This window comes from Centruroides sculpturatus, unplaced genomic scaffold (genome assembly GCF_000671375.1).
Source record: "Centruroides sculpturatus isolate CEXI.00-Female unplaced genomic scaffold, Cexi_2.0 scaffold310, whole genome shotgun sequence".
In the NCBI taxonomy this organism is placed as follows: Eukaryota; Metazoa; Arthropoda; class Arachnida; order Scorpiones; family Buthidae; genus Centruroides; species Centruroides sculpturatus.
In genome coordinates, this window is record NW_019386000.1 from 314,146 (window position 1) to 341,084 (window position 26,939).

The window sequence follows — 26,939 nt, forward strand, 5'->3', positions numbered from 1 at the left end:
GATACGAACAAAAACTCACCATACGACGTTACATTAGTTCGCATTTTTCATTTGTTTTTCTTACTACAGTTATTTTTTTAATGTATTACTTGGCTTTAATTTGAGTATGTTTTTCGCGTTGGAACGAATTATTTGGTTTTACATGTAATCGTATGGGAAAAGTTGATTCACCTTACGACATTTTCATGATACGATCTCAGTTTCGGAACGGATTAATTTCGTATCCTGAGGTACCACTGTAATTCATACTTTCCTGCTAGCAATAGAATTGTGCCAGTCATCTAACTAACACCTTTCAGGGGAAAAGTTTTGAATTGAAACAACATGATCTCCAGTGCAAACTGGAAGTTTGTATATAATTAATCGGGGCATCCTGCCCCTAAGCTTTCCATATCTGGTTCTGACTTTCATCTATCTAACTCCATTCTTGAGATTAAGAAAGAATGGCTGACAGTGAGAATTTATGTCTATAAATTTTTCAAATTACAGCCAATATAGGCAAACATTTTGGAAGAAAATGTTTGATTTAAATTAAATTCAAATGTTCTTGGAAGTTTCTTAGATAACTAGGTTATGTTAAAAATAGAATTTTAGGAAATTAGGATGCTTGACATCTACTAGAAATAATTTTACTTCCTATTATTATTGTATATGAGTTTTTTTTCTTTAAAATTGTTATTCAAGAAAAAGAAACTGCCCAATATCAATAAAGTTCATTTTGTATTGATTACTAAACTTAAATTTGTTACATATTTTGATAAATGCTTTATATAATCTGTCAAGTGCATCTGTAAATGTGTATAATCTGACTGCTTTACACCATTCAGATATTTTCACCGTGGATGCTGTCTCCTATTTGACAATACAGCACTTCCATTCCGTCACTGATATTCAAATATACAATAGCAATGTTATTGTTCTTTTCACATGTAGTATAGAAATTTGTAATAAGATACATAATGTGGTTATAATAAAATATTAATTTTAATATAATATTTACAAACTTATATTTTAATTAGAAATTGATTTATTTTAGTGTCATTTTTTTATATTTATGGATTTATTATTATTATATAGGTGTAAAGTTAGTTTAGGTTCAACACCTTACATCTAAATGCTATAAGAAACCTATATGAAAATAAACATGTAATTTAATTAATATTTAAACTAATAATTAGCTGTAATGATAAATCAAATTGAAACATACAAATACAAATCTTTGAATTAATGCTCTTATGAAAAACTTGTAAAACAGGATTCAGATTTCTGATTACAATTACATGATGATCAATATCTTATTGCTAGTAGAATAACAGAAGTTATTGTCTGTTAAAGCATAGTTTTGTTGCCAGTAATGGTGTTTACTTTGATAAAAAATAAGTTTAAGACAGCCTGGAATGCTAACATTTTATTATCAGGATACATCACAGAGATTATCATGAGGATAAAACATATTCTTTCCAGCAGTTAATCATTTATTAACTGCACATTTTACCCTCTACATAACAAATGGTTTCAAAGAATTATCAACTTTTAAGAAAAATTTCAACTTTACATTGGATGGGGGAAATAAACATCAAACTAACTAAACAGCACAATTCTAATAACTTCAAACATTGTATATAAATTTATAACAAGTTGTTTTTTTTTAAATATCTTTCATCAGAAACTGCCATCATTTGTACTTTATTAATCTATGAGTGCTGAACATGTAAATGTTTGCACTTACATCATTGGTGTTTTCTGTTTCCGGTGTATTTACATAGTCGTAATTGGTGAGAGCTAATCGATAATAGTACAAAAACTTTAACATAATTATTATTTACTAAATATCAGATCAAAAATTTTCAGCTATGTTAACGTTTGCATGAATGATTCTTTGTGACCAAAAAATTTCTATTTACAAGACTTAGAAAATTGGCAAAAGTTGTGAATTCAAGGATCATAACTTGTACAAATTGATCCTTTCTTTTAATATTTTTTTTTTGTACTCCAAAAAATTGCAATGGTGATGAAGCTACTTTTATTTTCTTGTTTTCCACAAATGGGATTCGAATAATGTGAATTATGGCCTGTCCGACCTCGAAAAATATTTGCAGAAAGAGTACAGTTATGTAAGAAATACAAAATCATTTTGCATGGAAGTATTTTTTTTCTTTTATAAATACAATACTTAAAAAACAACTGTCATAAAAAATTCATAAAATTAACATTTCCTACACATTTCAATTTTAAACAAATTTAAATTGTACAATTTCACACATTTACATTACATAGATAAGTTTTTTTTATCTGACACAATTTGAAACCATTGTGCTCGAATGTCCTCATAGAAAAAACTAAAGAAATTTTTTGGAATTAAACCTCGTTTCTTTTAATACAATGTATTCTGTTTCTTCTTCCATCTAATGAAAACTCATTACAAATTTATCAGACTTGAAAATAAGATATATGTAAATATTATAAATCAGTTATTTAAAACATGTTTTTAACAACAAAAATTTACCATTGCATATACAATACTTATATATATCTATATATATAAATACATATATAGATTATTGCTACAACCAATTAATAATTACAATACAATATTGAAATATCATATAGACTCTTGCATGTTTATTACTTGGCAATTTAAAATAATTTGTTTTGTCAAAGCCTTATTATTTATTGCTACAAAAATCGTTGTTTCTTTGCTACAGGGAGGAAGAAAATGATGAAAATATATTCTCGGCAATATAACAAAGATAACAAATGTAGGTGCAAATTCATAAAACTGATGATATCAATAGATGGATTCCCTGAGATTTTAAACTGCAAAATTATCATTAAGTTTATAACTATAATATAATAGAAGAGAATAAATAGAAGAGAAAAAAAGGGAGGAGAGAGGGAGAAGACATAAAAGCTATGAGACAAGTTTTGTATTTGCATTTTCCACATGGAAGTTATAGCTATCTTTTGATTGCAGATGCAAAAACAAGACACTGTTAAAGTTAAGGACTGCTTGGTGAATGACTTGAAAAATTTTGAAAAACCATAAATTTATTTATTTTTTTCTATTTAACTAAATTTATCGTGCCACACAAATCTCTCATATTCTTAACATGGCAGTCATCGATTGTAAAAATTTTTATGAAATTATTTTGTCTACCATAAAAAAGTGTGGAATAGAAAAAGGAATTAGTCGTGCATATTTTAAATATAAATACCCACTTGGCATGAATATGTAACAGTTGAATTACTTTGAAGTCTGGAATACATCTATGTTATCAAACCTAATGGTAGCTGTGTTTAGCAGGGTTAAATGCAGATGTTTTACTTGTATGATTTTCACAATATCATAAAAGATATTAAATTTTGACAAATGATCTATGCTTCTATGATAGGAATTTCTATTTGACAATTTTTAAAACTAGTCAAATCATATAAGTGCCAAGAAACAAAAGTGCTAAATCCTTTCCATTTTTTGAATATTTAGTATTATGCAATTTGCTAATTGATGATGAAACTACATACTGTAATCAAAGCATAAGTGCCATTATGTGTTCATGAGTTTGAGTATAATGCCATTAAACTATCGCTAACGTGAGATATTTTCTTGACATTAAGAATGCCATTAAATTGTGGAAAGGCAAAATTTCTATATTTTAACTTTCTAAAACTCTCAAAATTAATCTGGATATAAGTTTTACAAAAAAACTGGAAGTTTTTAAAACTGTTGTATAGTAGATGAAATTGTAAAATCTTAAAAACTGCAAAAGCTCAGTTATTCGTTCTGACGTTTCTACGAGAAAAAGCCTAGCTAATGAAGGGCCAAATGGTAACTATTAATCTCAAGACTGATTTTGCTTAAATAACTGTTAATGCGATACAACATGAATGCTAGGATAACTATATATACATGAAGCAAAGGCCACACTGGGAGTAATGGTAATAAAAAAATTCCATGAAAATTCAATGTCAAAATTAAAAATAGATGACAACTATGGGAAACAACAGTATTACAACATATATAATATACTTTATAGGTACTAGATTTCACAAAATGGGAGAGTCAAGATGAGTAAAACTTCCATTAAAATACAATAGAGGAATATCAAGGACAAAATATTAATCATTGGTAATTTCAAATAACAGTAATTTGGTCATTATTGTGTTTGTTTTGCAACTAGAACTGCACTTTGCTATTAAATTGAAAAGATTTCAATGATTCTAAGCAATATTGATGTTAAATCTTTCGTAGTTTCTGTTACATTTTAATAATCTGCATAGTATCGTAATAATATATTATCCTAAATTAAGTTAACAAATAATTTGTTGCCATTGTAACTAAAATAGAATGCAATGAAGTACATTATGAATGTATCGATGTCAAATATTGGTATTAACAATTAAGTTCATGGATTTATTAAAATTTTTTGCCCATATAAAAATCTTATGAAATTTTGTTTTATAAAAAAAAACAGAATTTTAACAAAATCACATCAATAGTTTCTAAAGAATTAAAACAAGAATAAAAATTGAAGAAATTACTCAAAAACATTTTAGTTTCAGTATTTTTTTTTTACAGCTTTAAAATTTGTTCTAAATTTTATTTTCTGAGCTGAGTGTTGAATAGTTTAATCAACCCACTTTGACTAGAATTTCTAAGGCTTCATTTCCTTGTTGAATTAATTCACCAAGGCAGTTTAAATGGCAATGGCATCATGATGGAAGGTAAGTGTTATGCAGTAGTTCCATCGTGGCAGGATATACTGCTCGCAATGCTTGCAATGGGATATACCACACCAGTTGCTGAATCTAGCCGGAAATAAACAAAAACTTGGATTATGCTTCAATATCACTTTTATTGGAAGTACTTTGATATTAAAAATATTCCAAAATGATATATAAGTATTATTAGCATTGATTATATGTTGATATGTCCTTATTGTTAAAGAATAATACCAAATGGCACTTTTCATATTAATACAGTTTGTAACATTTTGTTTTACTTCTGTAAGATAATATTATATTATCTTATGTTAATATTTGGACCTCATGCTGATTTGTGTAAGATCAAATTACTTGTCATTCAACACTATCTAGAAATGGTATTTAGCAGTCCAAATGAAACCAAATCTGGTATACTAACATTCCAGGACATGTGGAAGACACTTCCATAAAAAAATTAGTACTAAAATTCACTACTATGGCACTTTTGACTACTATAGTACTTTGAAGCTGCAAGCAATGAAAAAGCAGTTTCTTTTGCATGTTGCAACAAAATTTTGGGTATAAAAGTGGCCAGAACTGTTGAATGTCATTCTTATCAGCTATGATGTCATCACCTTGCTGGAACATGCATTTCCTGTAAAGATGTTTTATGCAAACAATGGCAATGTTGCAGCTATACTTCAAGAATTTCACTATTGTAAGAATTTCTGCCAAGGACCATTGACTCCACAAGCTCTCGGAATTTCTCTCTCATGATCATTTTATTTGAGGAAACTGGACATCTGAGAATTCAGTCTGGTTAAGTGCACAAACCTGTCATTTCACAAGCTATTAAAGATGTTACTATAAATGTTGTTGAGCTGTCAATGAATAATGCTTCAGAATCCAGTAGTGCATGTAGTGTCATGGCATTTGGGTGTATACAATGGCATAGTGCAAAAGGTACTGAGAAGGTTGGTGCATTATTATACATGTAAGATCAGCCACAATGAACACTTACTTGTTCCCATCAGGAAATTTTGACTGACCTTTGCGTTGACCTTCCTTGCCAGATTGGAAATGGGTGTGTTGTGGAAGACCTATTGGAGCAATGAGGCAAATTTTCACCAGAGTGGAACAGTGAACATCTGAACTGTCACATCAGGCCACAGAAAACACTTATGTTTTCTTGTAAATTCCATTGCACGCATCTAAATTTATGATTCGGTTTGGATTCACAGGCACATTTATCCTTGGACCATTATTCTTTGAAGAAGCTAGTCCCCAATGAGTCTGATGTGATCTATGACAACCCAGAAATACTGAGAGATGCTCAATACTTTTGTCATACTTCAACAGTAACAGCAATAATTCCTTGAGTTAAATACTTTCACACAAGATGGAACCTACACATATTGAATGTTGCACGTACAACAACATTTCACCAATAACAGAGTGATTGGTTGTCAGTTTCCTACCACCTAACTATTTATTCTTCAAATCTTAATCTGTATGATTTCTGGTTGTGGAACACTTAAAAAATGTGGTTTATTAAGTACATATTGCAAAGTTGGCAGCCTTGAAAGACAGTATCACACTTCATGTGAGAAGCATCACCTAAACTCAATTATGGTTGGACATTGAACACACTGTTCTTTGGCTTCAGGTTTTACACCTTAAGATTGGGGACTACATTGAGTAGTATTTCTTGCATTGCTAGTCTCTGTATTGCATGACTCCTGTATAATAAAATGTCTGTTGTTTGTAGTGCCAAAAGTGTCCTAAGAAGTTTTGATGATAATTTTTTTTACCAAATATCTTCTACATGTCCTGAAACATTACCATACCAGATTTGGTTGCATTTGGATTACTAAATCTCTATCTCTCTCCAGACAGCATTGAATAGAAGTACCTTAATTACAATCACTTGATACTCTAGACCAAATCTGGTATGTCTAGACTGAAAACTGGTAAAAAAGTACCTTCAGATTTTGAAATAATGATCACTTTTTTGTTCCTGCCTGTCTAAGGCAGAAAATCTAGAGAGTCCCTTTGCAATTCCAGCTTTCACAAATTTTTTACTTTAGTATTAAATTAAATTCAATATCAACATAGCATTAAATATTCATTATAACTTTTTTTAAGACTGATAAATTAGAAATTTACGAACTTTAAAAAAAAAGCTTTTCTAGAGAAAGTTAATAATTTATAGCATTTAGCTTCCCAAAGATAATATATTAAAAAAATATATTTGATGTAAAAATTATGAGTTTAAGCTAAGAAACATTTATCTATAAAAAAGTAATAAAATTACCTTGACTACTTAATGATGGTGAAGATGGGCCTCTTCCATTTAATGGTCCCAAATAGGAGGCTGGAACCCATCCTCTGTTTCCTGTTCCTGTAACACGAACATACCACCATCCAGCGCATCCAACTTTTTCTACTTGAATCACTTCTCCCTCTTTTAGAGTGGCTTCTCCAACATCAACTGCTTCATAATCACCCAAAGCAACATAGCGTCCCCCCACCTTAATTAATATTTATAAAATTATATTCAAATAAAAACTTTTTACATATAAAATTCAATATATTTTACAAACTAACTTCTGTGGTATATGCAAAAATATCACTGTCATCATCTTCATCTTCTGTCTGTGACATTTCGTCTGTCGACCATCCGTCATCATGACTATCAGAATAGGTAGCAGAACTTATGTTTTCATTGCGATAGCGTCGTAGTGAAGGTAGACTAGCTCTTCGTCCCAATTCCGGTCGACGGCTAAAATACATTTGTCAAAAAATAAGATAGCATTTATAATCAATTACAATAATAATTAAAAATTTATTTGAAATAATAGTGAACATACCTATGTAACACAACAGGTGAATCTATTTTTACTCCATTAATTAAGCTCAGTGTTTGAATTTTATCTGAATACTGTTTCATACTAGCATCTAATAATCAATAAAACTCAGATTATTTTTACATGTTCACAAATAAAATGACAAAGAATATAGATTAATGATTAAAAAATACATTAGGAATAGGAATAATGGTCCAATACATTAGGAATAATTGAAATATTATATTAATATAAAAAATTGATAAAATTATTTCATTCTTTAACATTATTTTACATATTTATAATATCATTTTACCATTCTATTATTTTTTACTTAATGAATGCATATTTTAATTTAAAAAAGCACAAGATAACAAGTGTAATTATCTTTATCGCTTATTTACATTCTCTTCACAACTGTCACCTCTGATGTAAAGAACTTTGTCCAATTTATAAATTTAAAATTAATGTTCTGTCCATTTCATTCAATCCTGACAAAGCTAAATTGATTTAACTGAAAGTACATAAATGAGAATTAGCTATATATGTCTTTGAAAGTAGTTTAATAACATCTGTTTTATCACCTTGCCTTCATTTTCTGATTTTTGTGGTGTACACCTCTTTCTTTTGACTTAAATTAATTCAAATTAGGTGTAAAATATTCCTTATAATTCAACAATAGGACCAGTAGTTCATCCAACTGTTTTATAGCCTCATTAAATAGTGACTTTAGCATCTGTCATTTCTTGTTCATATCTTCCTCTAACGTCATCTGCTAGTTCCCATTCAAACAGGTGACAATTTAGTGTTCTGTTTCCCATTCCCCTAACAGGTTCTAGTGTGATGTTGGGTTGCTATTGGTTACTCAAACTTTGAGATTATTGTTGTTGTGTGATATTTGAAGGTACAGGAAGGTAAAATTAATCCTCATTCCAAAATTAAAAGATGGTTGATCATTGATTGACTATTCTGGAAACAGAATGATGTATATCAAGAATGACAGGAATGGTAGTGGCAATAAACATGGGAAATCAAGCATCAATTAACACAGTCACTGCTTGGTCCCATTTGGCTTTGATGTCTTGTGGGTCTGCTAAAACATAGGTGGCCAGCACAGTGCACAGTTGCTCCTTTCTTATATTTCCTTGGTGTTCTGCTAACCTGGCTTTGATAGATCTTCCTGTGGCTCTTATATACATTAATTTGTTATGTCGCCATGAATCCATAATGGGGATTTTATAGACACTGGGAAGTGTGTTTCTGTCTGCTTCATCCTTATTGGATTTTAATAGTTGGTATGTGGTGGGGGTTTTTTTAAATATGATTCTTTTGTTCTTGGCTTTTCCGATGCATCGAAAGATATTGCTCAGAGATGCATTATAATCCATCATTATAAACTCTTTTTTATTGGGTAAGTTTTTCTTCTTATGGCACATCTTGCTTTTGCTGGTAATAGCATTAATATTGATCCTGTATTTCTTGGCTAAGTTATATATATATTTCAGTTCATCCATTCTATCCTTTGTATTGTTACAATGCGAATAAACTCTTGTGATAAGCGCACGGAATGCTGCCAGCTTATATGATGGAGGATTGTGCGAGATCCAAGGAATAAATATGAGGTTATATGTGGGCTTTCTGTAGACTTTAGTACTGAATTGTCCTAGGTGGTTAATTTGATAATGTATGCTCGATACGTAGACAATGTACTTATATTCTGAAACATTAAACCCAACATACCGCGTTTTATAAATGATATAAATGACAACAGATTCGGTTTAGAGATAGAGCTAGAGCAGGAAAATGATAAGATCATACACTTTTTGGATCTTTATATACAAATTAACCGCCTAGGACAATTCAGTACTAAAGTCTACAGAAAGCCCACATATAACCCTGTATTTATTCCTTGGATCTCGCATGATCCTCCATCATATAAGCTGGTAGCGTTCCGAGAGGTTATCACAAGAGCTTATTTGCATTGTAACAATGCAAAGGATAGAATGGATGAACTGAAATATATATACAACTTAGCCAAGAAATACAAGATCAATATTAATGCTATTACCAGCAAGAGCAAGATGTGCCATAAGAAGAAAAAGTTACCCAATAAAGAAGGGTTTATAACGATGGATTATAACACATCTCTGAGCAATATCTTTCGACGCATTGGAAAAGCCAACAAAAGAATCATGTTTAAAAGAACCCCCACCACATACCAACTATTAAGATCCAATAAGAATGAAGCAGACAGAAACACACTTCCCAGTGTCTATAAAATCCCTGTTATGGATTCATGGCGACATAATAAATTAATGTACATAGGAGCCACAGGAAGATCTATCAAAGCCAGGTTAGTAGAACACCAAGGAAATATAAGAAAGGAGCAACTTTGCACTGCACTGGCCACCTATGTTTTAGCGGACCCACAGTCACTGCAGACACACTCAGTAATAAAAGTGATTCTTCAGCCTCCAATTGAATGAATTACTTTCCATAATGAGAACAACAGTTCTTTCTAACAAATCCTAACCCAGTATTAGATCATAACTAGTTTGTTACAGAACCAAAAATTCCACAGGAATTGCTACGGGTTTAACTCATGTGACCTTACATGGTTTGAACTAGTGTTGCCACCAAGCCGGTTTTCACCCGGATAGGCTGGTTTTTAAATTCATTGTCTGGATTAATTATTAATTTGTCTGGTTTTCATAGAAATTGTGAAATTACAGTGAAAAAAGATAAATTTATAAAAATATTTGCGAGTATTTTATTTTAATGGTTAAAGACTAACTTCACACCCCCACCCAAACTTATCCCCATCTTATCCCTAGGCTAACAGTGACAGAAAATGTATTTTTAAAGTACTAACTTGCAAATATCTCTGGCAAATACAGTGGAACCTCATTTAATGAGCATAATTCGTTCCAGAATCTTACTCATAATGCGAAACACTTGTTAAGTGAAACAATTTTTCCCATATAAATTAATGTAAAATACGATAATGTGTTCCATGCTGAAAGAAAAAATACTCAAATATTTTATGTATAACGTTTATTCAAAGAAAATTATACGATATACATTGTTAAGGAGCGTGAATCATCTTTATCTTTTCTTCTAGCTTGGAATGAACCAACCCCTGAAATGCAAATTCAATTTGCAGAAAACAAAAAAATAGAAAAAATGTCTCAATCAAATAATAAGCCAAATTTTTGGGCTATATAAAGGCTATAATTAAAGATTAGAAATTGATTCATTTGACTAGAGGTAGACAATTATGCTTCCATCTCGTATTAAATTTAATAATTATAAATAATTAATTTTTAATTTAAACATTTCTAAAATTTAATTTGGATACAAGATGGCAGCATAATTGTCTACCTCTAGTCAAATTAATCAATTTCTAATCTTTAATTATAGCTTTTACATAGCCTAAGAATTTGGTATGTATATTATATAATGGATTATGATTGTTGATGTTTATATGTAATATGTCTGAACACAAGTTTGGAAAAATGTGTGATCACAAGCGACACTAAGATGCTAGCGGAACAAGTGCTAAACACAGACTGATGTAACATGCGCACAATTTGGGACTTTCCCTCTCCTCATCACTTGTTATGTGAAACATCGCTCATTAAGTGAGTAATTTTTTACAATTTGTTTGCTCGTTAAGAGAAGTACTCGTTAAGCAAGGTTCAACTTGGTTCAACTTGCTTAACGAGTACTTCTCTGATTTTAAACAGGCATGCGCAATTGCGCATTGTTCAGTTCTTGGCTGTAAAATGACATTGCACATGCCTTGTACGGTTTCAAATTCAAAGCAGTCAGGGACTTGTGTTGGAACAAACCTATTGTAAAGTGAATGTGACAGTTTCAGTTTACAAGTTTATAATTTCTATTTTAATTATTTAATATGACAACTCAAGAAATTGAAAACCTCAAGATTATTATGTACAGTACATGTTTACCTTCTAATAAAAAATGTTTATTTTCTACTCACAATAAAAAAAACCTAATTATTTTATTTCTAAGTAAACCATTCTATTAGGATATTTTAAAATGTCCAGGTCAGCAATTCTGAAAAGGCGGCAACACTGGTCTGAACCCTCACCAAAAACATCTCCTCAAAACAAAAAAGTTTAATGATAAAAATAATTCCTTTAATTCCTTTTACTAATTTGTTTGCCATCAGAATTTTGAATGACTGGCACTTTGGAATAATAACTGTCAAGAATAAATAAATACCAAACTGTTTTAAACAATGAGGGTCCTAAGATCAATAAACATCTGTGATTGAGATCAAAAGCAGATTTAGATTTAACCTTCAATGATTAAATCTGACTTTTTTCCATGGCCCAATTTGAGCTCCAGTTTCACTGAAGACAGGTATGAAGCCAATCAAATTATGAACACGAGGGCTTGAAACAAATTGGGATGGTAGATCAAAATAGACCAATTATACACTTGAGAACCCTTGTGTAAGTGTATAATGTACAGAAACTCCAATCTGTAGAGAGTTTATGATATTCAAAGGACCTAATCTATAAAATCACATTTCCAAGGATGCAGAACCAATTCCTGTCCATTTTCTTTACTCAGTGCTATTCTGCATGGGATTATGCTAACCATTATGTTTGAAGACTGCTGTTTTGAATTGTGTGTCTCTCTCCATCAAAAAACTCTGACAGGATCCCAACTATGCTAGCATTGGACTAGCCTTCCACTGACAATGAAACTCTGTTTCTGGGATGTCTTGAATGCCTAGAGAAGGACTTTTATATCTCAGCTGAACTTGCTGAGTGTTATTGTTCATATTGATGAGCTTGTATAATATCTCTCTCTCTTGTTCAAATAAATAGGATTCAATAAGCAAACAAGTCTTTCCCTCCTCCAAAACTCATTTACCAATATTTGTGACCTTCCCAACCATGTCATCCAGATCTGGTCACAAGTTTTGATCTCATTTCTTCATGCCTCAATATAGGATGTGATGTAAAGTACAGTACATGGTCCCCACACTTGTATCCTAACAGTACACTGTCCATGAATGTGTAGCATAATCTCCCCAAGCTTGTAAAAGCAAAATTGGATTAATACTTTATATAATTTAATACAAAGAGTATTTGATATTACTAAAACAATGATCCTGTATCCATGAGGGCTTCTATGTTGTTTGCATAAATTGTTAGAGTACATAAAAAAAAGAGATAATGGCAGTGGAATTTCAACAGATTAAAACAGCCTTATCATCTAAGAATTCTCCCATTTGTTTACAGCTAGGCAATGAATGTCATTCATGACATGTGGGCAACCATCAGTTCCTGGGCTAGAACCAAGTCTCCACTGAGGAATATTCTTTTGTTCTTTGGTGGAATTCTCATGCATAGACAATTGCTCTGACTCCAATATCTTCTGATATTGAAGAGAAATAAATGGGATTAGGAAATGAACACTACTGAAACATGCATTTCCAGCCAATTTATTTGCATCCAATTTCTGGCTATACTGTGAGTGCAGTAATCAGCTCAGGTTGATTATGTATGTTATTCAAGCATGCATGTAACTACTCTCAAATTAAGTTATCTTCCGTATAAATGTCAATATTTTTTCAGATCTACACTGGAAACTGACACATTTGGGAGACAGCAAAATACTTGCAGTTGGTTAACTCAAGGCATCTGCTTGTCTCAATTTGAAAAAAAGAGGTAACAAAAATTGCTATTGTGATAATATCAGTGTGATAAGAACATTAAAAAAGTCCTTGATTCCTTTCATCCAATGCTTGAGTTTGTTGTTATCAGGCATGTCCAAATCAACCTGGAAATATACAGCAACCATGTCCTAAATGTAGGACTCACTGTTCTCATTAGACTGTTGGGTTCAACCTTTTAAACATTGTCTCACATTGTATTTTCTCATCTGACTTCAGAGACTTTATACAATGAACTACAAAATACAATCCAGCTGTTGATTTTGGCCTTGTTATAAAACCATTGATGAGAGGTATTATATTTTAAAAAAAAATAAAATATCCAGCTTCATTTCATTATCCCATTTCTTGTATTTAGCAATCACTCATACTCTTCTAGCCATTGATAAGTGTATTTGCCTTGCTGCCCTTGTAGATCAAAGGTTCTTGTGCAATCATGATACCTATATCATGGAACAAACAGTTGGCTGTGGTGAACCAGTGGCCAAATTCAATGAGTGTTTGAATTGTGGTCCAGAACTTGAATGCCAACATGCTTGTTATAGAACAGCACAGAATGCTGAATTTTAAAAGTTGATGTTCTGTTAACTCATTAGAAAGAGAGCATCCAAGTCCATGATGATAATATTTGTATATATAAACAATGTAGATATAAACTGTTGAATTGACCAAATTAATTATATTTAAATCATTTTATTAGTAGTTATAGCATTTTTTCATTAGAAGTAAGCATGTCACTATATGTTAATAATAGTAATAATTAAATATTTTTAATTTACTTGAATATTATAATTTTAAAATAAAGAACAATCTCAGTAATCTGGCTGTTTACTAGTTTGACACATCCAGTAATCTGATACTAGTCATCAACTCAACTGCTCAAACTGGGAATACATTAATAAACACTGCTCATATAACCAATATCCAGCAGAAGAGATTACACAAAAGCAAATGCTTTCAACAGTGTTTAACAGGCATCATTAGGCTAACTGACCTTCACAGTTCAAATGCAGCTGTCTAACATATTTTAATTTTTAACCCTTTTTTTAAATTTAATTTTTAATTATAAACATATAGCATATATTTTAAATGTTGATAATTTGCAAAGAAACCAGGGTGGAAAAATTGAAGTGTATAAAGGAAAGATATTGCTATATTGATAAAAATTATTTTAAATGACATCTTTTAAATTTAAACTGAGCAGGGCCAAACAATTAATTTGGCTGAAATTCATTTTGTAAAAAAGTCAAACCACTGGAAAATAAAACACCTTTCTAAATGTAAAAATTCCCATTTACTTGGGTCTCAATGGTCAGTGGCAAATAAAGAAAGAGAGATCATTATTTGTCATCTCAACTGCACTAATTTAGTGATTCAAATAATATATTAATATCAAGCAAATAAACAAATGTTTTCTTTCTGAATGATTAAACTAGTGAATTCACCTTACTTCCAATAGTCCACAATCTCTTTAATCCAACATTCTCCTGGTCCCATATATATCAATTACCAAAATTGTACTGTATTTAATAAAGGAATCATTCAAAATAGAATTCAAATCTGCAATACAATTCTTCAATTTAGGTAAGTTTATTTGTTTAAAATCAAATAAAATCCTTTAAAAAATGAGAAAGTACTGACTCTTACAGATTAAATTAGCATGAAAAATGATATGTAAGAAAAAATTTAAATCCTCAGTATTATGTTAACAATTTACAAGAAAAAATCTGATGACAACACTTTCTGTTTCCTCTATTCTATACATGGAAAGCTAGAACTTCTGTAAATAAGTAAGATCAGAATGAAAACAAATTTTCAAATATCTGACATTCCAAATATTGTTGAACCTGAGGAAGGCCATTAAATATAGCCGAAAATGTTAGTTCGATTAAAGAAATTGCTAGAAAAGTGTTGAAGGTTTTATATTATTTATTCCTGTTTCATCTATGAATAATTTTATTATTTGTTTTTAAAGGACTTTTAGAAACACTTGATTTATTCCTTTTTTTACAATAATAAATCTGACAAATGTATAAATTAAACATCATGTAGTTTTTTGGTGATACTACACATATAATGAAGTAAGCTACAATCTGGCTGCAACAAGAGCATATGATAAAAATTTGATAAAATCAATTTTGCATTTTGTCTATGAGAAGTTAATATTCCTTATTTTTAGATAATTTTGTACATTAAAAATATTTTTACTATCTTTAAATACAGTAGCCACTTGTTATCCTTTTAATGGCTGGTTCAATTTTCAGTCATTGAAATAATGTTATTTTTTCATGTGTTACTCTAGGACCTACTCATCACATTTATGTGGAAACCATTTGAATTTCATCAATAATCATGGAATTTTATGTTCCCAAAACATTTTTCACATTTTTGGCTTTGTCTTTGAAGTCAAGTGTTTTTACTGTATACTATGCATCTTCCTTGGGTTACAGGGCATAGGATGAGGTTTATACCATCAAAGCAAACATCTCAAATAGTTGGAGCAGTTGGGCTTCCCAGATTAATGCTATCTAATCTCCCTACCTTTGTGAGGTTAGCTGATTGGGGTGAGGAGATTTCGACATCCGAGCGGTCAATACTGTCATATGGGCGCAGAATGACTCACCGAGACAGGTTTAGCATATAAAACCGTTTAATAAAATTATAATTTCTTACAATATTTTCTTGATTGACGGATTATCACACCACGAAGCACGAGGATAAAGGACACTGCAGATGAGGTTACTTCCACTAGATCTGAAACGTTCTTTCCAAGATTCAGCGGGGACACACACGTCCAGGAGAGCAAGACTATGAACCAAGAATCAAGAATTTTTGTAACTTGAATCGCACGGTTTTATAGATTTCTTAACTGCTGTCGCCTCTCCATTGGTCTGTCATTGTCACCTGGTGACAATTCAAAACTTAATGGAGGGTGCAGGAGAAGTCAATGTTGTGACTGAATATGATTCCTCTCTCTTGTCATGTTTTTCCTCGAATTTACCTGTTTCCATTGTTTAACTAATTTACCAAAAAAAAACAATTGCATTGTTCAATCGAGATACCTAATCCATTTCCTTAGCGTTTGAAAAGAGGCTCTTTATTTCCGATCGACAACCCTCATTCGGACCTCTCAGTCGACCCCTGTTCGGGTCCTCACACCTTCAACAGCAACATTGCATTTTACAACAGAAAGAAATATATGAAATCTTTTCATCAGGATGGAGATATTGCTAGAACTTGAATGTTGCAATGACAATCATATTCAAAGGCATTACCAAAGAGATTTCATCACCACTATTTTTTTTAAATCTCAAATGAGGTCTGCATACTCCCGTACCTTGATTAAATCTATTTATTAGATTAAGCTGCATAACTTCTCTTCCTCTTTTATTCTTCATGCACCGCTTTGTTTTTTTATACTGGGGTAACTGTACTTAGTAGTTACTGGCTATTGTTACAATATTATCATTCCATTTTATGCAGATCCCTTTCCATCTGAACAAAATAGTCATATGAGCCTCTTTCAATTTTTTCATTATTTTTGGTGGAAGAAAGTAGATGTTTTGAAGTATGATTCAGATTGTACCACAGGCTTGGAATCCCTTGTCTGAAAGCTGTAGCAAAAGTTCATGGCTATTGAAAAAATTGTCAAAGAAAACTGTGTGACTCCAGAACATGCACTGCATCCAATAAACTGCAATCTATTTGACTTCCCAATGGAGTGTTATCATCATTGCTCCTTCCACAATAAATTTCATAATAATATTTTATATTTCACACAAAATTATATATAATATTCAACAATATTTGTAAAATAATTGTAAAACATAATTGTAATACATAATTGTAACATAATTACAGCACTAAGTAAAAATTATGCTTTCGTTTTATGAATAAAACCAAAAAATTAAAGTTTTAACTACATTCCCAAAATGGGAACATTGGTCTGTAAAAATTTAAGTAACAATTTCATAATATTTCTTTATCTTGAAATCATATTTTTGATTAACAATAAAAAAATTTTAAGGACTTTTATAATTAAATAAAATTTTATTACTAAAATGTTATTTCAGCACCCTAATAGTGCTGTTTTGCCAAACTTATCATAATGACTTCTGTATATTATAACACTATTCTTTTATTCTTTTTTCTCTTCTTAATAATCCAGTATATATACCAAATTCTAATATTTTAACAACTGTAAAACAACTGAAGAGAGACGATACAAGTCCAAAATGCATTTTATTAAAGGTACTTAAACAGAAATGTGTTAGAATAAGTGTGTGAAAAGAATAAAAGAAGTGTGTTATAATATACAAAAGTTGTGATAAGTTCTGGCAAAACAGCACTATTAGGTTGCTGAAATAATATTTTAGTGTAAGTTACCAAACAAAAAGTTAAATGAAGGAAATAAAATTTTATCATCATTTTGTAACTAATACAATAATAGTTAAGTAAAATGCAAAACTTTTACCTTTAAGATTTTCAAATTGTTGAAGAAGTACTTTCTTTATTTCTTTAACCCATGTTTCCTTTATTTCTAATGATGGGGCCTTCAAAAGACCTCATTTATTAAAAATTCTTTTAATTGTATTACATTCAAATAGACATAAAAAGTTTTATTATATTATTAATTATATAGTGTATTTAATTATTATAAAAGCTTCAAAACTTACTTGAATGATGAATACTTGAGTTCTACCATGAAGCCACACTTCAAATTTACGTCTATCTCCTCGTGATCCACGTACATTCTCTGTTAATCCAATTTGTGATGTCTAAAATTAATAGATAAAAGTTAACTAAATCTTAGTAACTTATTTTTGGAATTAGTTATTTTTATACAGAGGTAGGAAAAATACCAAAAGAGCATTTCAAATACAAATACCAAATACTGATATTTGTATGCTCTATTTGCAAATAAAAAAAATGTTTATTTTCTTTAGGACAGAAATTTTTGACTGTTAAATCAAGGGTCTAATGTATTTTTTATTAACATAATATACATATATATACATGGTAATTCAAAAGTCACAGAAATTTAAAAAAATTAATAACTCGCAAACTATTTACAGTAAGATGCAGTTTTCACAGAAATGCTTAGAAAGAAGCAAGAATTTTTATGTGTAATAAAAATTTTAGTACCAAAATAGTTACAGTTCTTGCCATAGATGGTGCTAAAAAAACTGAAATTATTTGTAAATTTGTAAAGTAAGAATAAAAAAATAAAAATGTTCTTAGTGTAAGCTCTAGTAACAACTTCACAAATTATGTAATCTCCTGAAGTGCCATCTATGGCAAGAAATGTAACTATTTTGGTACTAAAATTTTTATTACACATAAAAAATTCCCATTTCTTTCTAAGCATTTCTGTGAAAACTGCACCATATTACTGTGTGATGCCTGGAAAATAGCCCCCCAAAAGAAAGATATAAAAGAGTTTGTTACGTTCAATCGTCAAGAAAGCAAATTATATAAGTGTTGAATTGGCGACACCGGACTTTGATGTCGACACTCATAGAGAATAACGGGAAAAACAAAATTTTAGATATAAAAGAAGAAAATTTAAAATATTAAAGTTAAGACGCAGTTTAGAAAGCAAAACGAAACTAGAAAAAATATTAAAATAAGCGTAGGTGTCATAGTCAACAATTAAACGCGAACAGAGTCTAAAAGATGGTGTTGGATAAACTATGTCCAGCCGACCTTTCCCGCAAACTTTACAAAGCTCCATTTACACCTGGAGACAGGTGGAAGACCAATTAGAAAACGATGATGTAAAGTCTGTCCAATTAGCAAAAGGCCGATCCCGAAAAACTTATAAAAGCACCAATTCCAAGGACAATGGGACTTCCACTAAGCTTCCACTAAGACTTCCATTAGACTTCTATTGTGTTCGTGTATCTCTGTTTTTTTTTCGTGCATCCTTTCACCTTTTGTGCATCAACTTTTGAGACTTTGAACTTTTTGCTCAACACTGTCCAGGGGCCCCTATGACACTGGACCAGATCGCCGCCGAAAATCCCTACGACGCAAGACCAGATCGCTGTCGACAATTCCTACAACACAGGACCAGATCGCATCTATCTAAGAACCTTTCCAATGGAAAAATTTATGTAAGCATTATCATCCGGAATAAACAGTTTGACTCTGTAAAACACTTGTCTTTGCTGCCTTTAAAAAACTGCCACCCACGTACGCGTAGACCTTAGACCATCCCGATGGTAGAGAATAAAAATCTCCCCCTAATCGGCATTCTTACAACTGTAAATGTTTGTGAGTTATTAATTCTTATAAATTTCTGTGACTTTTGAATCACCCTGTATATATATTACAAGGTAGCTTTAAAAAGTTCCTGGAATTGGTTTATTACTCAAAAGTATGTGTACAATTGACAAATCAAACAATGTGTCCTTCAAAGTATTGTCCTCTGGCAACCACACACTTTTGCCAATGCTGGTATAGCTGCTGTAAACATTCTTGGAAGCAATCTTGCGACAGCACCTGCAATGCAGATGTTGCACTCTGTATAGCTTCATCCTATATCCTCATTCTTGATGTGGCGCAGCTTGATGGCATCTTTGAAGAAGGTAGGGGAACCAGGAAAGAGTAATGGTTACTAGGTACTGAAGGTACTGGAGAAAGAGGTAAAAATTTCATGAGGTCCGCCAAGAGCATTCATGGCACTGCGTGTTGGCAGACACGGTGCATGTTCAATTGATCATGCAGGATGGAATGACAACTTCCAATTGAAATTCCTGCTGTCTTGGCAATCTGCTCAATTGATGGCTGCTGTCTGACCTCACAATCTCGTGTACAATCGACACTTTCTCCTCAGACATTGCTGTTGATGGATGATCACTTCACAAATCAAAAGTGATACTTTCTCATCCCTCATGAAAGCGTTTTTGCCAGTCATAAACTTGAGAATGCTTCATGGAAGATTTAACATAGGTATACTGAAGCATCTTCAAGGTCTCAGAAGGTTTTTCCCCAATAATACACAAAATTTGATATTTTCATGTTGTTCTTCCACAGACATTTTTTGCCAGACTCTGTTTCAGACATCTCGCTAATATGATCCTCAGTTAGTGGTAACTGTTGTCATCTTGGCAGTGAGTATGGATTTGTCTGAACATATTTCTCTATTCCTATTGACACATTTAGCTAAGACATGCATTACATGTTCCATTTTTCATCACCTATAATTGACTAACCCAGCATAATTCTAGGAACTTTTTGAAACTATCTTGTATATACATACACAAGATTATACAAGATTATATATACATGTTTTGTTTGTTTATTTGTTTAAAGTTATAAGTAAAATTCATTAAAAACTAGAGATAACTTTCCTCCATAAGAAAATGAAAATCATATATAAAAATCCAATAAATACACAAGATAAAAACAATACTAAAAATTTGTTAAAATACAAAATATGAAAAATCCTTATAAATCAGGGCTGTGGAGTTGGAGTTGTGGATTTATTGTATTTTAGATGGAGTCAGAGTCATAAAAAATCATTTTATTTCGTGCTTTAAAAAATAATTTAAGAATCATCATTAGTTTTTATTATGACTCTTTATACATGGCAATGAAATTACATGTAGGAAAAAATTCAGTTAAACTTTTTTAAATTGTTAAAATTGGACTTGGAGCTGAAGCTGATAGATTTTTAAATGACTCCATAGCCCTGATATAAATTTATTATTATAAAGATACTGCTTACAGACAGCTTAAATTTAGAAAAATTATAATTAAGGCAACCCATAATCTGCTTTATTTAAAAAAAAAATCTGCTTTAAAAAAACAGAAAATCTGTTATAGTATGCTTTATGGCAGAAGTTTTTTGCTTTTTTCTGCCTAATTTTTTTTTGAAAAAATTACAATTTAGAAATAGTTTTCATTCATCACACAAATTTTCATTTTTTTTTTTGTTTATCTGATTCTCAACACTACTTTTACTGTATATCTTTGTCTGAATCTGATAGATCAGTCAAGTTGAACATGAGGTGAATATGAATGTCCAAATTCCTTGATAAATGATGATCTCTTCAGCATGAGAGGATGGTTCAGGGTAAAAAACTCCTCTCTATATCTGCACTGCTAGCAGGAACTGACAGAGCTTTTAATGCCAGCTGACTCAAATTGGCATTTTCTTGGAAGAGTTCTTCCAGAAATTTATTATATCATTGCACACTGCTCTGTTTTCATTGTTGATCAAAGCATTGTAGTATGCTATCTCTTCCTTTGGTACCTCTTTCTTGGCGAATCTGCAAAAATAAGAAGTTATGCTGTCTATTGCTTGGTTATGATTTGGATCTAGGACTTCAAGCTCTTTCCAAAGAACTGCCATGCTATATAGATAAAGTTGGAGCTTCAAACCCATACCAAGTGGTACTGACAGTTCCCAAATGGCTCCAAGAATTTGCCAAATATCGGGTCCCACAACACTGGATTTGGATCCAGGTAATGACTCCAGTTTCCTGATCAAGTTGCATAAGGCTTCAGCAGTTTCAAAACTTGGCTTGCAACGAATTCAATCTCCCAATGGGAGAGGGTCGATTTTAGGACTCACATTTCTCTATTGTTTATGATGTCGTGTCTTGACTTTTAAACAGACAATTTTTTCTAGCTTCTATTTTTTTTCTCTCTTTAAAATGAATAATTTTAACACAAATTTTAATGGAGGTTCAGACCTGTCCAGGACCTCAAATAAATTAGAAATTTGGTTTATTCAAGTCTCTTCAGCAATATATCAGGTATAACTAGTAATTACCATATCCTGAGGCAATGGGAATTATGTTGCCAACCATTTGGAATAAAAAGTTGCTACATTTAAAAAAAGTCATCTTTTTTGCTTTCAAAATTTTATAAAGTTGCTACTTTTTCACTACTTAATTGAAAAAATAAAAAAATGTCAAATTATCCAAAGTAAAAATTTTAAAATAACAAATGTTTTATTTGACAAAAATAGTAAATTTCTATTTAATAATAAATACAATAAAAACACTACAATTTTTCTGAAAGGAAGTGATTAAATCTTTGTAAAGTATGAAAATGAAGTTTTTAATATTTAAAAATGATACCAACAGAGTCACACATGAAAGTAATGTATGCTTAATAGAAAAAAAAATTATAAATTTGAAAAGTATAAATAAGAACTGAAATATGGTAAACAAGATTTGTATGTCGTATTTTTCATATGGTTATATTAAAATGACAAAATGTCTCTATTTTTGGCTTATTTGGACACAGCTGCCACTATGCTGCTACAGCCCTAAAAAAATTTTCTATTTTGCTAGCCAGTTGTTATGGTTGGCAATGAGGGATGAGAGAAACAAGGTGTGGGAGTTCAAGAGGGGTGTAGAGGAAAAAAACAACAACCTTGACAAAGTTCCTATAAATTATTGAGAAGTTGTAATGAATTACAAAAATTCATTCAAGGAAAATCTTCATTATCAGACATTTCTTGAACCTCAACATTAAAACTCTCTCTCTATATTCTAGTATTAAGTACAAAGACATCTTTCTTTTATCATCATTTTTTACTCAAAATCTTTCCAAAACCATCTAGAATAGGGGGTCCCAAAACTTTTTATCCTGTCGACCCCTTTATAGAGTATTTGCCTTTTTATCGACCCCCAGATTAAGTATTTAACAAAAACATTAAATCATTTTTGCATTTCTGATGTTAAGCGATAAGGAGACTTGCATAACAACCCAACAAAAGCATTTATAGTTCCCATATCTTATAAAATCCACCCAATAACATTAACAGAAAAAGGAGATATTTTCTACTGATTTATAATGTTAAAAAATAATAGCAAAATTATGGATAGATGGAAATTTGCCTATACTTAAACTGTACGTCTCATAATACACAAATATCTTTGAAAACATAACCTAAGTTATATTAGATGAAAAAACCTCTTACTGTCATTTTGCAACTATTACTGAATACCTTAAAAATATGTTAACATGCATTTTTATTAAAATAGTTGATATTAGTAGGATGGATGTGTCTGAAGAGAAGCAACAAGATTATTGATATTCGGTTGAAAATTGGTAAGTTTTAGTGGCAAATCACCACGGTTTTCGAAGTTCAATCTGTTCCTCTGTTTTGACGAAATTGCATTTGCGTGGCTAAAACCAGCTTCAACCATGTAAAAAGTTGGGAATGCAAGTAAGAAAGGTTCAGCTTCTGCTCTGAGCTTGGGATAGTTAGTGGCAATATTGCTATTGCTCCAAAATTCACTGAGGTTTTTATTTTTAAACAATGCTTTAGCTTCGAGATCTACACATATTTCAATCAGTTTATCTTCTAAGCAGGTTCATTACCTTCATTATCTATTTTTACATCAAATGGATTAGCAAACCATTCGGAAACATGCATATTCTTCAAGTCTTCGAAACGTGCTTTAAAGTATTCTTTTAATTTATCAAGATGTTTAATATATATCTCCAAATCACTGTCAGAAATCTTTTCATTTTCTCTTAGTACTTGCATATTTGAAAAATATTTAAAATCTGCTTGAAAAATTGTAACGTTTTTTTTCTTGCAAACGTTTCTGTACTATATTAATGATTCTTGATATATTATGATATCTTCTCTGTAAAGGACAAAATATCTACATTTAGATATACAATACTTAAAGTGACAACTCTAATAGAGTGTAACAGTACAACGTATGTCTGTGTGTAATGAACTACCAGTGTTCATAACATGTTTGCTAGTACAGTTTCCAGATGAGTGAAAACAGAGTAACACATGCTTAAAGCGGTGTAGGCTAAGGCAAAACTCAAGTTATAACTAGGGTAGTCAGTAATGTTGATCATATCCATATTTCAAATTTCTATTAGAATATACTATTTTTTCCTAGACAGTTTAGTTGATCCTCTTTGGGATTAATTGACCCCTTTCGACCCTCGTGTATTAATCGACCCCTGGATAACTCTTATCGACCCCAAGGGGTCACTATCGACCACTTTGGGGACCCCTAATCTAGAACATTCCAGAACTTTCCAAATTCTAAATTTTTTCTTCTTTCTTGCAGGTGCACATTCTCATCTAGCTCAAAAACATCTACTATTACCTTTATTTTATTAATCAATTTTCATTTCATCATCTAGGTTGGAAGAGGTCAAATAAATTTTTGGAAATAAAAAATCTCCTCCACAGACATAATGTTAAAAAAAATCACTTTTTATTTTTTACTGTTTTCATTGAGTTAAAAATTTTAATATTCTATATTACTATAGCACATTAAGTGTTCTATCACTTACCACACAATTATGTTGAAATTGCTATCATGTTATGAAAAATCCTTATGAAATGAAGCCCTTTTAATGCATTTCTATGAGATAAATGGTCTTAATTTGTGTGAATTTTTATTTACATACCTAATACAGATATGCAAACTAGAGTTTGGCAAAACTTAGTATTTTAAGACTTGACAAGTCCAAATCTGTATTTAAATACTGTGTATTGGTTTCTGTTTATTAAACTTTGGTATCTCCAAAATGTTCAATCAATAAAAAATCTATACATTTTTAACAAAGTTCAAAGAAAATATTTTTGTCTACTTTAGTTGCTTTTTGTTTAGGTCTATAATGGACCGTTTATTTTGAAAGTGGTGTAAGTCCATTTTTGGAAAAAATTGAGAAATTACATAATATACATACAATTTAGTGTGAACTTTTTATTTATAAACAACCATACATTTTGATCAATTAAAAATTCATCAGTAAATTACATTGCATAACCATTGATTATAAAAGTCCATTTTCTGCAGTCTAATTAAGCACTTGGGCTGTCCATAAATTACATCTGCATTTTTCTTGAAATTTTTACTCACCTCCTTTTGTCCCAGTTTGTCCAAGTTTTTGTAACCTCTCCTCCTTGGATGTCCAACATAACTCAACCCCCATTAAAACCTTCATCACTTTATGAATATAGATACCATAAGTAAAAATGAAACATACAAGAAACTTCAAAATAAATATAATAAAATGCATAAACTGTATAAAATTTAATAAAATAAATGGATGTTCACTAATTCTAAACCCCTCCTTGTCCAACTTGTCTTAATGGAGAGGGTTAACACCCTTCCTTCCTTCCGGTATGGACATCATTTATGGACAGCCCCTTACAACAGAGAAGTAAAACTATGAATTTTACCAACAAATGTAGAATTTGATAAAATGAAAAAATCAATGTAATGAACCTAAATGAAAAGCAGTGTCTAATGGTAAGCTCATAATAATGATAAACTTTTCATAAACTAGTTTAACAATACGAAAATATTTTTAATGTTCAGAATAAACAATGCTATTTTATTTCTTGTTATTAAATATAAACAAAATCAGAATAAAACAATGTGTTTCAAGTGAAATTGAGTTTTTACAAAATAGAAATTTAATGAGTTTTACAGTTCAATAATTATGAAAGTGGTGTAAGTCCATTTATGGCCCAGAAAGAATATATTAGTTTAGTTAAATTCACATAGAATTCTTTATGCAATCAACTTACATATTTCTAAAGTCATAGAAACATTGTCAAACTTAGTACACTTTATTTATATTTTTGAATCAACTAAAATGCAAATGTTTAAATATCTTGAAAGAAGAAAAAATGAACTTACACCACTTTCAAAATAAACGGTCGATATATTGAGATTTCAAACATTTAGCAAATACAATTAAATAATTAAAATTCATACCCTATTTTGCAAACACCACTTTAATTATAATTACCAAATTATTGTTGTTTGCAGCAATACTTGTAACATTTCAAGTATGCACAAAATGAACTACTATTATACAAAACAAGATATCTTAAACAAAAATAAACTAAATATAGTAAAACCTGGGTAAGCCAGAATTGCAATGTACAAAATATTTTTTCTATTCTAAGCAGATTTTAGTATATAGTATTTTTCTTTTGTCCAGATAATACCAGATAAATGTCACACAGTTATTGTAAGGGGATCGAGGGGTGATTTCAAAACAAAAAATAACGATTATATGTGATATCGTTATCATCTCCATTGCCATCTGGACTGCCAAGTGATAACAGTCAACGTCATGTGGGAGCAGTTGAGTCAGAGATCGATGCCTCATTTATAAACAACACAACCCATTTATTAGAAAATTTAACTTACAAAAAGTTCATAGTCACAAAGGGTTTAAGTCCTTGTATACTTCAGCACAGTTTTCAAAGAAGAGGAAAGTCCAGCAATGATGATGGTTTCCTATTGCTGACTGGATGTTGCATTCAAAGTCCAGTTCTCAAACAGAAAATGATGTCCAGTGAATGCAGATCAGAATGTCAAAGTTTCTTTCACAAAGGTCTATAACTTTCGGAGGATACATTGGCAAAGGACGAAGATGGAACCTTGTGGGAAGCACCCCAGCAAGGGACATAGCCTCATGGGACACCACGGCAAAGAACCAAGTGTCCCTGTGGCCTGGGCTTAAATATCTTTTTGTCTCACAAATTGTCACATTATTGGTTAACAAATACCCTTTCTCGGTTGCAGATTGGTCTTTCTCTGTTACCAGGTGAAACTGGACCAAATCAGTTCCGGAGAAAGACGACAGTTTATGAATACAATTCAACACTGTCTTTCGTTCAGTGTTGAACAAACATTGTACTGTACCTTAACTAACATTTC

At 31.0% G+C, this 26,939-nt stretch overlaps 1 protein-coding gene across 1 annotated transcript in view; it reads right to left on the reverse strand.

The window, feature by feature from the left end:
- Window positions 1-2,509: 2,509 nt before the first annotated feature.
- Window positions 2,510-26,939, reverse strand: part of LOC111613028 (guanine nucleotide exchange factor DBS-like) — a 243,031-nt gene continuing 218,601 nt past the window's right edge. The window contains exons 28-33 of the mRNA XM_023354329.1: window positions 17,937-18,038; window positions 17,735-17,813; window positions 7,572-7,659; window positions 7,309-7,483; window positions 7,016-7,232; window positions 2,510-4,806 (exon numbers count right to left, since the gene is read on the reverse strand). Of these exons, the coding sequence (XP_023210097.1) occupies window positions 4,730-4,806; window positions 7,016-7,232; window positions 7,309-7,483; window positions 7,572-7,659; window positions 17,735-17,813; window positions 17,937-18,038 (738 nt within the window). The 3' untranslated portion in view covers window positions 2,510-4,729. The remainder of the gene's footprint in view (window positions 4,807-7,015; window positions 7,233-7,308; window positions 7,484-7,571; window positions 7,660-17,734; window positions 17,814-17,936; window positions 18,039-26,939) is intronic.